This window comes from Podarcis pityusensis (genome assembly GCF_964106645.2).
Source record: "Podarcis pityusensis genome assembly, chromosome: 8".
Lineage (NCBI taxonomy): Eukaryota > Metazoa > Chordata > Lepidosauria > Squamata > Lacertidae > Podarcis > Podarcis pityusensis.
This window is the reverse complement of record NC_138033.1, coordinates 25,432,570-25,447,016: the sequence shown is the minus strand read 5'-3', so window position 1 is coordinate 25,447,016 and position 14,447 is coordinate 25,432,570. Positions and strand designations below refer to the sequence as shown.

Genomic DNA, 14,447 nt, shown 5'->3' with positions numbered 1-14,447 from the left:
ACCAGGAGTTTTATGTAGGCAGGCATATGAAACTCCATAAAGGGAAAGGGCAGTACATCAATCTGTCTCTCATCCACTCTGTCCCAACTCCACAACGAGCATGGATGCACAGGCAATTTGCTTCTTAGCCGACTAGTAATTTTTGCAGACATGTAACTTTTGTGAGCTTATTTGCAAGGTGGTCCTTAATCATATTCTTCTAAAAGATCTACAGAATTTTGCAAGGTAGAATATGAAGAAGTTATGATCTGTTGGCTCCAGTGGCCAACTAAAAGAAACTGTCCGCAAGTGTAGTGTTTGTGTGGTGAATGGAGGCCCTACTTTATAAATGTGTTGTTCTTTTTTTCAGCTGTCCCTTCTTGGCTCGTAACCTGACCTTGGCCATTCCCATCATTGCTGGCATCCTGTTCCTCTTTGTCATCAGCTGTTTGCTGCAGACCAGTTTCAGAGATCCTGGTATCCTGCCCAGAGCCACCCCCAGTGAAGCTGCAGACCTGGAGAAATGGATAGGTGAGGTTCTAGTTGTCATTCTTCTACATCCTTGGAAAAATTTTAAAGCTCTGCTTGTGATCTCATGGTATGCAACATCCTTGTTTGAGCATTTTCCTGAGGCTATCATGAAGGGAGACAAAGCAGTTGCCAGATCTTCACTGGAGGGACCTAATGGCTTAAACCTTTTCTAGGGAAAACCCGTGGTGACAGTGAGCAGCAGGCCCATCCTATGTGACATTGCCTTTCCAAAATCTCCGAGAGAGATGAAGCCTGGGGACCTAGGAGTGTGAATTCATTGTAGTAGGAAGCTGGATCCTAAAATGGTGATTGTGTATGTTTCAAATAAGGGAATTGCAGGTGTCTCTAGCTTCCTGTTGGATCTAACCCTTCATAGGTCACATGACCAATTTCCCAGATGACTCAGCCAGATAACATAGTTCTGTTTCCTCTGCCCCAGGCATGTCCAGCTCCTAAGAGTCTGCAACCTAGTCCCAGTATAAAAACAAAACAAAACTGGCAGTGATCTACCCATTGTCATTGGAGGGAGGAGGAGCGTGCGTGGGGTGGGTGGGTGGGTGGGTGGAAGGGGAGGATTGCCCAGAGTTGTTCAGCTTTTCTTGGGAATGATTCCCCACAGTTGTTGAGCTTTTCTTGGCGGGGAGAGAGAAGAGTTTTTGAGTTTTTTTAAAGAGAGTATGCCAAAAATCCCTAATAGGCTGCTAATTAATGCGTCTAGCGCTAAATGAAACTATTGTATCCCCAATCACCAGCAGCAGACGCCAAACGACCGCCCACTAGACGTGACGGAGCGACAGAGAGAGGGGGGCGGGGGGGCAGACCCATCTCCCGGGGATCTACCTGTCGATCGCGGTCGACCGGTTGGACATCGGCTCTACCCTACTGCAAAACTTGGGTTGTTTTTGTTGTGACTTCTACTAATAAAAAATGCAACCCTTTATGTGTTGTGATGGTGGCTCACTGAGCAGTCAGTCCAGAGTTACCAAGAGCAAAATGAATACTTTTTCATTAATTTTTAAAGCAAAGAAGATTTTCCAAAAGATCTCTATGCTTCCTTTTTTGCCAGTGACATTCAAGGCAACTGCAAACATTCCATAACAACAGCAAACAGAATAAAAAGATGTCATTAGTATAAAAATAGTAGATGAAATCCACCATTAACTAATTCAGTAAACTCATCTTCATATCAAACTGGGCAGACTAGCATAGTGATACACACCAGTCCCTACAACAAATTATATTTAAATCGCCAAAATTGTCAAAAAGATAAATATGAAGTGACCAGGAAAAGAGATGTGAATTTATTGGCTTAAATATGAATGAATGAATCTTTATTTGCATCAGCCATCGGCCATAACAATAAAACAACAATATGGTATACAAAAAATAGAAATAAAAAGTCAATTATATGAAATACATTTTAGCATTTTGAATAAATAGTCAAATAGTGGATCTTATTCTGATTGCCCCAGCTAAAAAACTTGCAACCTTTGCTACTGGCTTAAATATTGTACCAGCCTTCTCATTTCTGCACTGTGGCTTGGAACAAATTCTGATGCAGGCATAGTGAGTGTTGAACTTGGAGCTTATCCTGTGTTTTAGCCTTGGTGGTGATAAGCTGTCAGATCATTTCTGCCAATTCCTCATCTGAGCCAGATATTTATTGTTGCTGTTTAGGGCTAGGCAATAACTGATTTTCAAGATTGCAATTTATAACCAGCTAAATATCATGATACATCGATATATCATGATATCTGAAATAAGGAACTACACAGAGGCGAACAGGACAATGTCCTGGCAACTGCTACTACTTAAAGGTCTAAAACTGATAAATGATGATATTATCAATCACCTCATGGTCACTTTTAGCAGCAGGTAAGCCAAAATGCATCCAAATGAGACATTTGGTTTTGGGCTTGGCTACCAAATGGTGGTATTCCGGACAATCCAAAGTACGGTGATGAGTTATAGTGAATACAGATAATCTGAGACTGCAAGCAGGCTGCTAGGCAGCAGTCTGATGGCAGCAGAACTATTAACAGAGAGGGCACAGAAGCAGCAAGAGCCTGGCAGCAGTGGCACAATAATCAGCAGCCCGTGAAGCCTCGGCACGGCAGTGGGCGGCAGCAGCAGAAGCAGTGGCAGCCAGTTAGGCCTTGTGGTGGCGGCAGTAGTGGTGGTCTGCAAGGCCTTGCAGCAGTGGCAGAAGCGGTGACAGCCTGCAAGGCATTGTCATGCTGGTGGCAGTAGCAGCGGCTTGCAAGGTCTTGCAGTGGTGGCAGGAGATAGTAGCAGAAGCACAGGTGGCCTGCAAGGCCTCGCTGAGGCAGGCTGCCACAACTTCTGCCACCAACTCCCGCTACCGCCAGGAGGACTTGCTGGCCACCGCCACTTCTTGCCACCACGGCGAGGCCTCGCAGGCTGCCACTACTATTGCTGCCATCTCCTGTCACTGACGCAAGGCCTCGCAGGATGCCACTACTGCCGTCACCTCCTGTGACTGCTGCAAGTCCCAGAAGGTTTCTGCTGCGAGAACTCGCAGACCACCACCACTTCTGCTGCCAAATCCTGTCACCACTGCGAGGCCTCACAGGCTAATGCTGTTACTGCTGCCACTTCCTGTTGGGTTTGGAACTTAACTGGTTAAGTTGTTCCCATGATGCCTCAGCATTCTGACGTCAGCTTTCGAAGCTGGGAGGAGTTTACTCTGTTCCCCTCTGGTCTTTGAGGGAGAAGGACGCAGGTTGTCATGGCTGCGGTGAGCCCAGGAGATCCCTGGGGAATGTCGGAATAAAGGACTGTAAATAGACAAACCGGGCTCTGTGTGTTTGTCGGAAGCTAAGTGGAAGCTACGTGACAGTTTCGACGCTGTGTTAACTCTGCTGAGGCGTGACTGAGAGCTCGGAGCAGAGGCACTGAGTGGAAACGTGCCGGGCGGCCATAAAGAGCTAATTGGGGATCGCAAATCAATTAGCGGGGGTCACGTCAAACCAATCAATCAATTCCACACTTCCCATCGCCACTGCAAGGCCTCACAGGCTCTGCCATCACTCTCTTGCAGGCCACCGCCTTTACTGCAGCCAGTTGCTGCCGTGAGGCCTTGCAGGGTGTCATTATTGCAGCTACCTTTTGTCACTGCCTTGAGGCTTTGCATGCCGCCGCCACTATAGCTGCCACCTCCTGTCACTGCTGTGAGTCCTTGCAGGCTGCCACTGCTACTGCCACTGCCTCCCATCGCTGTTGTGAGTCTTCGCAGGGTGCTGCCGCTACTGCCATCACTCTTAGCACTGCTACAAGGCCTCGCAGGTCACCACTGCTTGTGCCACGACCGCTACTGCCCCCAGCTCCTGTTGCCACCGTGAGGCCTCACAAGTTGCCACTGTTCATTCTGCCGCCGCAAGGCCTTGCAGGTTGTCACTACTACTGCCGACACGTCCTGCGGTCATGGCAAGCTGTTTCTGCCACTGCTGCTTCTGCCTCCTAGCCTCTGCCTCCTGCCTGCTGGCAGTCCCAGATTATTTGAATTCACTAATGACTCATTGCCGTACTTTGGATTGTCCTGAATACCACCATTTGGTAGCCAAGCCCAAAACCAAAAGTCCTATTGGGATGCATTTTGGCCTACTGATGAAACCGAGTGTGTGATGATTGGTAATACTGTCATTTATCCATTTTAGACCCCTTAGTAGCAGTTGCCAGGATATTGTCCTGTTTGCCTCTGTATAGTTCCATCCTTATTTCAGACATTGTGGTAGTTTGCAATGTTTAGCTGGTGATATTGTGAGGTTTAGCTGGTGATAACATTGCAGTGTTTAGCTGGTGAGTTATTGCGATGTTTAGCTAGTGAGTTATCGCAATGTTTAACTGGTGAGTTGTCACGATGTTGAAAACCAGATATTGCCTAGCCCTTATACACATTGTGATTCACAATATATTGCCAGCTCAAATATTATGAAACAATTATCACAATGTGAACTTCAAACCGGTTTTGGACGATATATTGCCCAGCCCTTTTGCCATTCCATTCCTCTGAAGCAGTTTGAGGGGCAGCTTGTGTGAGTTAAACAATCTTTCTCTCTCTAATTCAGAGCACAGAGGGAAAACAGCTTCTAGCTGTCTGTCATAATTTGTTTCTGGCTGTTCACTTGTAGGTGACTAGGTAGGGAAGCTTACAAAGTTGTTGGAGAGGAGAGGTTACACCAGAACTGACTGATTTTTGTGGGCAGGCACACTAGAGTAAATTTTCATGGAGTAATAACTTATATAAACATTGTAAGGTCACTATTTTATTCAGCATCTAGTCTCCCACCAGAAGTGCATTTAATGCTGCATCTTAAAATTCATTGGATTGGTGAAAGGAGGGGAAGGATGGCTTACTCGAAATCCATATGATCCCAATTTATTAAGAATTGGAAGTGTGAGTTTAAACCAGTCTTTCCCTGTGCCCAAGCTTTGTGATTGAGGAGCCAAATACCTGTTCTCGTGGCTTTACTGATTCTTCAGATACATTTTTTGAGGTTTGTTGACAGGTCTGATGGACATTGATTGGCTTGTTTAGAACTGGTTTTATTTATTGGTTTAATGTATATTTTAAACCGTTTTGTGATTTTATTACATGAAAGCTGGTAAAGAAGCGTATTATAACGTCATCCCTGTTCATTTTGTCCACTAAAATCTAAAGAACTACATTTTGAGTGTGATTCAGTTATTTGCAAATCAATTTATCCAGCAATATGGAACTGCAACTTAAATGACAATGAGGAGCTGTTGTGGAGAAGGAAATAGAGTTGTAAGGGTAAGGAACCAAATACATGGGACAAAAGTCAATTGTCCAGATGCATTTTAGAGTTGTGATACTGGTTGGAGTCTAACTCACATGTAAATGCATATTACTCCTATTCTGTCCCAACTGCAATGCTTTCCTATTTGCTTCTGAGTTCAGTTCAAAGCATGGCATTCACCTTTACTGCTGTAAGTGGTCTGAAGCATGTGTTGCTGTGGAAATGACTTCTTCCATATGTTATTTCCCAATTCCTTAGATCTGCAGGGGAGGTGTGCTGATGAAATGATTTTTAAATGTACAGTTGTTTATAGCCAAGTAGCCTGGATTTGCTTCTGGCTGTGATTTTATGTTCTATGTTAACTGTATTTTCTGAATACAGATTTAACTACTGAAGCTGCATGCCACTGAGAATCCAGCTAAATAAAATGAACTCTTCTGCCATGCTAAGAATTATTGTGCAATAGCACTACAGAAAAAATGTCTGGAGGCTGTGTTCAGTAGCTTCTCCCATTTACTTAGCTTCAGCCTGATAGTGTGATGCTAGCTGGAAGTGCTTGGATATGAGGGAGATAAGGTAGAAAGTTGGCATATTTTATGTTTCACAGTGGATCAGATTATAGATTTGACTAGCAGCAATTCTATAAAGAAAGCACTTAAAGCAGGAATGTCAAAGATATGCCCACAGATTGTATCAGGTCCTTTGGAGGTCTTAAATGCTCGAATTGTCATCTTTTTGCTGGAGTTATCTTAAGCCATCACTGTGTGCAAAATTTACAAAGCAAGAGTACCTACTTAGAATTTCTTAACACTTTAAGGCACAACTAATCTGTTGTAAGTGATCCTTACTATTCAGACTTGCCAGTGGTCCACAATATTTTGCTGGCCTTGTAGTCAAGAAACAAAAACTGTATTCCTGCATGTGCCCTCCAGCTTGACTAATGAAACCCCCTTCCTTTTTTTCATGTGTGGAATGCACCTTAATCAAGCATTAGCCACCCCCCTTCCTTTTCTGGCAGAGAGTGTGTTGCCTTTGGCTGCTGTTTGGCAGAGGGGCTCATCTGCCGAGTAGCAGCGAAGGAAACCTCCTACCTCCCGTTCCAGCTCTGAAGCAAGGAAGCAGGCAGGATCTTGCCCCCTTGGCTCTGTATGACTGAAGTGCTTTAGGCACCTTAGGCACATAATTGCCAAAGAATCCAGTCTTGTTGCCAACCTTGGTATTGGAGAGGGAGCCAGGGATTGTTGTAGAGTTGCTGGGACAATCCCTGCCTACCTCTGTAGTTTCAAAGCCTGGAAGTTAGGATAGATGTGATCATGCTCATTGGGGTAGGGAGTTGCCCTCATTAGTGGAGCAAGCAAAGATGTGGAAGCCTGCTTAAGAACATAAGATGTGCTCTTGCTGGATCAGACCATAGCTGGCCCCCCTATTCCAGTATTCTTTGCAAGGATCCAAGCAACCAGCAGACACTAGGTGGCCCACAAAAATTTGGTTGGTGGTAGACCATAATATAGCACCTGCTTGCTACAGAGCTGCAAAAAAATCTCCACAATTCTAAAGCCTCTTACCTGTAGCCAGGGGCCTGTTCTGTTGAATGTTGCAGCCAGGCTTGTAGCACCATAGAGCATAAGGACTGGATATAGGAATCCAAAGAGAAATCCTGTACAAGATCAGGCTGCCAGTTTATCTTTCTAAAGAGAAAGACATGTGAGAATCAGAAAGGTCTGATTCTTTCTGTCTTGAGGTCAGTAATTCACACATCTATTTTCCACTCTGGCTTTTCTTAAAAATCTAATTCAAGTAAACTTTCATTTTAAAATAGGGTGTATGTTCTGAACATGGGTTGTTTGTTCAGAATCCTACACTTTTTGTATGAGTTATAATATTGTATAGACATGAGGAACAATGCATATTTAAAAATTAGCCTCTAAAAGATGCACTGCAAAAATGGATTCTGTTTCATACCTGTGGCGTTTTATTGTTCAGATGGCATGTGTGTGAGTTGCGAGTTCTGCTTTTGGACAGGGGACTCGATGAGAAGATGGTCACATTCCCTCCATCCCTGTGTTCCCTTCTCGGATGAGTGTAATATGTGGATGTTTTTGCCTTTGCAGACAGCCTGGGCACTTCAACCTACCGCCCACCTGCCCGCACCATGGAAGTTGTTATAAATAAATACATGGTGAAGTTGAAATACTGCTATACTTGCAAAATGTTCCGTCCTCCCAGGACCTCCCACTGCAGTGTCTGTGACAACTGTGTAGGTAAGTTCAGAAAGAGTTGCCTTACAGGCTGTCAGGGTTGCAGTTCTTACCTAATCTTCCTGCTTCACTGAAGGCCAGAAATGTGTGAATTTGAGGCAGTGTGTCTCCTCTTCCATAATCAATCTCAGCTATGCCCCAAATGATGATATTTGAGTCTGGGTAGGCATACGAAGAGAAGTATTGTCTATTTGCAGAGTGAAGAGAGGGCTGGTCAGGACTTCCATTGGCTGGTTGATGGGCTTCATTGTGCTTAACAGATCGGATAGGCTTCATTGACTGTTGCGCCTCCCCACCCCAATTTTTGTTGTACTCCCATCTCCATTTTCCTGTTTTTGCTGCTTCAGTAACCATCCCCCCAATGCCAGACTTCAAATGTGAAAGCCTCAGTCTTGGAAGAACAATAATCTCTTGTTCTAAATTGCTCCAGGATTCTCTCTTGTGTACATGCAACAGATTAACTAAGCCATTTCTCTAGTGTCTTGGAGGAAGAATACATGAAGCACAATACTTGTAGAATTTCTAAGGTGTATGATGTTCTTTTTTATGTAAATTGCAGTGACTAGACAGTACTCCCCTCACTGAACACACACATACACAAAAATACATGCATTTTGAAAGCAAAACATTGGTTTCCTTGATATAGGATTTAAACTGACACATTGCACTGATTTGGGGAGCATCCTCTTGGAGAAGGGGAGATGTATATTCCTGGGAAAGATTGCCAAGTTCTTAGACATGCTAGGATCTGTTGAAGTAGTTATGGAGAGGTGACACAATATTGAGCGCAATGTAACCTTGCTGAAAATTCAAGGGACAGGCAAGTTGCAAAAATATTTCTGCTTTAAAGAAAATTCAGCCCTAAATGCCTTCCATTCCTGGGCTGTTTGTAATGGTGAATTTTTCCTTTAGCAGTGGATTGTAATAAACATTAAAGGGCATATCAAGACATGAACAAAAGCTGTGGATACGCCCACATTGTTAACTCTTGCCAGGATGTATAGTGCTTCAGGGGAGGGGGAGGTCTCTGGGAGACAATCAGTCATGAAATGGATTGCTGGATGCTTGAATTGCGCAGTTTCTTTCTCCCATTCTCTTTCTATATATGCTAAGGCAGTCTGATGAGTATACCTTCAAGAATTCAGTCTGAAAACAGATTTTCTTCCTCAGCCAAGTACATGTATAGTCATGTAGGTTATAGAGAGCAATTACAAGAACCAACTCGAAGGAAGTGTAATGTTAGGTTGAGTTGCTGGGCAGCACAGAACAATCATGTTCTGGGCAGGCTATGGCCAGCAGCCATTCAAAGGCTTTTCAGTAAGACATATGTTTTATATTCATCCAAAGATCTCAAGGCAGTTTGCAGCATAAAAATACAAAATAAACAGTATTCTTTGTGTGTGTAAGAGAGAGGAGAGTGAGGAATATAGGATCAGGGACCAGATACTACAACATGACTAGTGTACTTGTTTTTGTACAAGTAAGGCCACAAATCCTTGCTTTGGGAGTCTTTAAATGCATATAGATGTGGTAGTGCTGCAGGACAAGGAATATAATTTATAACAGGATAGATCCACGCAGTGGGCACAATGGCTAAAGGAAGACTTGGAGTTGGCTTTTCCACAACCAAGCCAACACCTGAATGTCCCCCAAAAGGTCAGCCCTCAACAAGGTTATGTGTGATACAATCAGAAGCATCCATTGATTTCAGACAAAGTGACTTAAAATGGCCACAGCCCTCTCCTTTTTCCTTTTTTTAAAAATCAAGTTATTATTCTCACTGTGTATATGTTAGAAGAGGACATGGTCCTAAGAGTGGCCTCCAGTATTATTATTTTTTTGCAGTGCATTTTCTTGAAAATATACTTGAAATGCTGAAAATAAAGCTGCCAATATAATAATGCTACTATACAAATCTATTGTGTGACTCCACTTGGAATGCTTTGTACAGTTTTGGATGCCACACCTAAAAAAGGATGTTCTAGAGTTAAAAAAGGAAGCAGAAAGAGGCAACCCAAATAATCAAGGTACTGGAGCAACTGCCCAGAGAGGAATGCTTACAACTTTTTAGGTTAGAAAAAATGTCAACTTTGGGGGCACAAGATAGAAATGTTTAAGATTATGCATAGCGTAGAGAATGAGTACAGGAGTGAGTTCCCATCTTCTCCCTCCCTCAAAATACTAGACCCAGTGGGACATCCAATAAAGCTGAATGTTGGAAGATTCAGGAGAGACAAAAAAGAATATAGTACACAATATAAAGTGGAATTAATGGAATTAACCACCATAGGATGTAGCGATTGCCACCAACTTAAAAGGGAATTAGACAAATTCATGGTGCTGCTATGCTTCTTTTGCTTTTGTTTTCCTTGGGTTTGTGGTATGTAAACCACCCTAATATTATCATCTTGTTGCCTTCCCCCCACAGAACGGTTTGATCACCACTGTCCCTGGGTGGGCAACTGCGTAGGGAAGCGAAATTATCGATACTTCTATGCCTTCATCCTCTCCCTCTCCTTCCTGACAGCCTTCATCTTTGCTTGTGTCATTACCCATCTTGCCCTGCGTAAGTATAGCTTTTAATCAAGAACTTTCTGAACCAGAAGCTCTTCCGCTGTCCCTGTAGGTGTCTGGGTGAGCACATTTCCAAGCCAGCATGCTTTTCAATGCACCATGCCACCAATCTCTTTGGATGGAGGGAGAATTTACAACACCAAGCCAACTGTAAAGTGTTATTTAAAAGCTGGTAGAACACAACATTTTACATACGTGCATTATCGTGCTAAATTTAGGCAAACCTATCCAGGATAGCCCAAAACTTGCCTCACTGCTTCAGTCTTCCTGAGAACCTGGGCTTCCAGAAGGGTTCTGTATGCTGTCAGTGTCACGTGACCTCTTGCATGCTTGAAATATAAAATGGCTTCGTTCAACTCATTCCTCTTTTTGCTTTGCTTTGCAGGCTCCCAGGGAAGTGATTTTCTCACTGTTTTGAAAGCAACACCAGCAAGATATCCTTTCACTATCGGCCTTCCTTCCCCCCTCCCCTCCTTTTTTTGTTGGGGACAAAGAAAGAGCCAGTTTAGCATAACAGATTCTAAAATCTAAAATGTCCTTCAATGTGTTTTCTGAGTGGGTAAAGCAAGAAACAGCCAAACTCTCATGATCACTCACACAGGGAATCTTCTTCTAGCGGTCAAAGAAAACTTTTGCTTTGGGGCTCGATCTTTGTTAATCATCTCTTTTTTTCTTTTTGCAGAATTGTCCACATAATTCTGCCTAACAGCTAGGACTGATACAAAGAATGGCTTCATTTTGTAAAAATTTGACTACGTAGCCCAGTGTTTTCAATCGTGCCCAATCTGAAAAACAAATTCTCAGTGGCCCAAAGCAGAAAAAATATTCAGCCCTGTGATCAGACTTCCCTTGATGCAGCTTGCCTGGTGCCATGTTCATTTCTTTTTGGTGTCAAATGGAGACCTTTTACATCTTCATTTTAACCTGGCCTGTGTGGCTGTCCTGTATGATGTACTGCTTTACTTTGTTGCCGCCATTTGTTGTTAGTTTCATTTTCTTGTTTATGGGTTTTAAATTTTAAAAACCTGCTAATTTCTAGTACCTTTAACTAATCATTGAATCCTTTAAAGGACTGAAAAGCTGGGTATCTGATATTGCATATAAATAGCTAGAGATATCAGAAACTGAATCCTGGTCCTCTTGTACAGTATGTTTCTTGTTTTAGTGAACTATTTATGATAATTATCAACCAGTTTTTTTGTTCATGCCACCTTCCAGAAATATGCTGGAAGTGGTTTGAGAGGTGGTAAACTAAAGGAAAAGATGCTTGTCTAGGGCTATTTGGGGTGAGTGGCTTCTCCACAATCACATACTGATGTTCCTTCCTTGACTCTTCACTCACTGTGTTGGAATTGGTGGTCTGTTTTTTCTCAGTATGGTCTATTTTTGGCCTCTCAGGGTTTCACACTTACTTAGTTGCCTCCAACTTGACAACCAATGAAGATGTGAGTATATATTTTTTCCATCTCCGTTCATCAAATAGAAGCCCAATCACTCCTTATTAGGGTTTTAAACCAATTCCATAATCAAGTGGTGCTTGCTATCCACTGTTTCTGTCAGATTCTCATACAAAATCCATCTGATTTCATCAGGACAACTTTTTAATTGATTATACTAACTTCTTATTTGATGAGATATGTTATAGTCCTAATTCATGACTGGGGATAAGAGCAAAGCAGCCCTTTATGCTTCTAAAGACTTTTATTTTATATTTGAATTTGTTAGTTGCTCTTATATTTAAAGTGTTCAGATTGGCTTGCAAGAGAACAATAAAATTCTATATTATGTAAGACTTTAATCAATATATGGGGAACAAATCATTGTCATGCACTCCTCTATTGTGGAACTCTCTGCTCTGCACCTCAATAGATTTCATATATGTAAATGGGGAGAATACAGAGTAAGGCCTCTTAGATCTCCAGCATATCTAAGAAGGTGGAGAGGTAATGATGCAACAATGCAGCACCAGGGCTCTCTATGATAGCAAAGTGTCATTGTGTGATTTGTGTGCTTGTCAGTACAGTGGTACCTCAGGTTACATACGCTTCAGGTTACAGACTCAGCTAACCCAGAAATAGTACCTCGGGTTAAGAACTTTGCTTCAGGATGAGAACAGAAATCGTGCTCCGGCAGCGCAGCAGCAGCAGGAGGCCCCATTAGCTAAAGTGGTCTTCAGGTTAAGAACAGTTTCAGGTTAAGAACGGACCTCCGGAACGAATTAAGTACTTAACCCGAGGTACCACTGTATGTACCAACTTTCATAATAGAACATTAAGATGATACAAAAATGCAGGTGGTGCTCTCCACTGAATGGTTATAAATTGTGCAAAAGTCAAAGGATTGTAGGAGACTTTAAGCAGAAAATGTATTGTATAGATGACACACACACACACACGATTTCAGTTGATGCACTAAACAATTGCTGTGTTGTGCATTTTGAGCCCTCTTAAAAAGTTTAAGATTCAGCCACTAACTTGTCAAGAGAGGGAGTAGTGTTTGCATGAAACCCCTTCTTTGCTTCCCTCTAACCAAACAGTTGAAAGTTCCATCCTTTGGATTAGTGTGAGAAGATTAGTAGCATTAAAATATACAGTTGTTTGTGATGGAACATTCACAAATAAATGGTGTGTGCTTTGAACTTGATATCTTTAAATTTGTAAATTTTCACTTGAATCACCCATGCAACCATTTTGGCTCCCAAGGTCCAAATTTCCCCACCCATCTGTCAGTCATAGGATGTCATATGACTGAGCACTTGGTGGGCCACCCATCTGTCAAAATTCCTTGTGCTTTGCAAAACTTGTGTGCTTCTCTTCTAAGCCCCTGATATCAGACTCTTAAAAGAGGGAGATTTGTAAAGGGTTCTGCTAGTCTTCTTCCTTCTGCCTTTAAGTCCCCAATCTCAGAGGATTAAAAGGGGAGCAGGAGGAGACTCACAAAGCTTTTTGCAAGTCTCCTCGTGCTTCCCTTTCTAAGCCTCCAAGATGAAGAACTTAAAGCGGGAGGGAGACTTGCCAAAGGCTTTAAGACAGCCCCAGTTTTCCGATTTGACCCTCCAGAAGCTCAAATGGGAGCACAGGGGCTGTCTTAAAGCCTTTGCAAAAGCCTCTTTGAAATAGCTCTCACGAGCTATTTCAAAGGGTGTTTTTGCACAGACTTTAATCCCCACTCAGATGTTGAGCGGGGATTAAGTCCTGCTGCCTGCTGGGAATAGGATAGCCCAGCCAGTGCAGGATTAAACCCCTGGTGATGTCTGCTAATGGGTGGGTGGACCTAGTTTTAAGAAAACGGCCTTGCATGTGAAATTAAGTTAGCCTGCAAGCTGGAGGTTTAGTTTATGTCTTTAAATTAGGGATAGGGAAGCTGTGACCCTCCAGATGCACATCATGCTGGTGGGAGTAGCAACAACATCTGAGGAGTGCCAGTTGCTTCCAGCCTTCCTGTAGAAGAGTGATGCGGAACTTGTGGCCATCCAGATGTTGCTGGACTCCAACTGGACCCCTTGACCATGCTGTCTGGGGCTGATGAGAGTTCAACAATATCTGGAGGGCCACATCTTCCTTGCTCCTAATGCAGATAGATCATAGAAATTACCTAATCATGTTAACTAAAGGCAGCTGCAAGTTCAGTCACTTTGCATTCTGTGGACAGTTGTTTTCTTCAGAAATTCCTTCATTGCTGAAGTGTGCAGGCACTTCTGTGATTTGCTGATTCTTCAAAACTTGTGCATGTAGTCTATCTGTTCCAGAGCGTATATGAATGACTCCTAGATGACTCCAAAATTATTTTATAGAGCATCCCAACACATGATTTTCATTATCTCCTGCCTCCCTTTCCTTTCCCTAACCATCTCTCTCTTGGATTGTAGCTCAAAGGAGCATGGTCAAATAAAAGAGGCTCTGAATTTGCCAACCCCTACAGCCATAAAAGTATCTTCACCAACTGCTGTGCAGTGCTCTGTGGACCATTCTATCCCAGGTAAGGATGCTTGCTCCAGAATACCTGCTCCTGAATCATGTTCAAGTTAGGAGATAGATACTGAACAGCAGTATGAATTGATGTGTGTGTCAATGTTGATTTGATAGGTAAGATATCCCAGAAACCCAAAAGACAGGGACTTGCTAACTTGCCTAATTTTGCTTCTACTTTCGAATTGTAAAGTTGAGAGGGATGTTGCTGTTTTCTGCCATGACTGGCTTCTACTGCTACTCTGTGCTACTGTGCATGTAGGGAGAAACAACCAGTGTGTCAGGATCACACAGGTGGCCCATCACCGTGAGTAAGGAAGAAATGGACATGTGCTTCCAAAGGTGGGAAGCTAACT

General features: G+C 43.0%; 1 protein-coding gene across 3 annotated transcripts in view; it reads left to right on the top strand.

The window, feature by feature from the left end:
• The window catches only part of ZDHHC18 (zDHHC palmitoyltransferase 18), a 32,985-nt gene that overhangs the window by 7,079 nt on the left and 11,459 nt on the right, over positions 1–14,447 (top strand). For all 3 annotated transcript variants that reach the window (XM_081015912.1, XM_081015911.1, XM_081015913.1), the window contains exons 2-7: positions 350–510; positions 7,403–7,552; positions 9,978–10,115; positions 10,509–10,557; positions 11,466–11,568; positions 13,992–14,101. In XM_081015912.1, the coding sequence (XP_080872038.1) occupies positions 350–510; positions 7,403–7,552; positions 9,978–10,115; positions 10,509–10,557; positions 11,466–11,568; positions 13,992–14,101 (711 nt within the window). The remainder of the gene's footprint in view (positions 1–349; positions 511–7,402; positions 7,553–9,977; positions 10,116–10,508; positions 10,558–11,465; positions 11,569–13,991; positions 14,102–14,447) is intronic.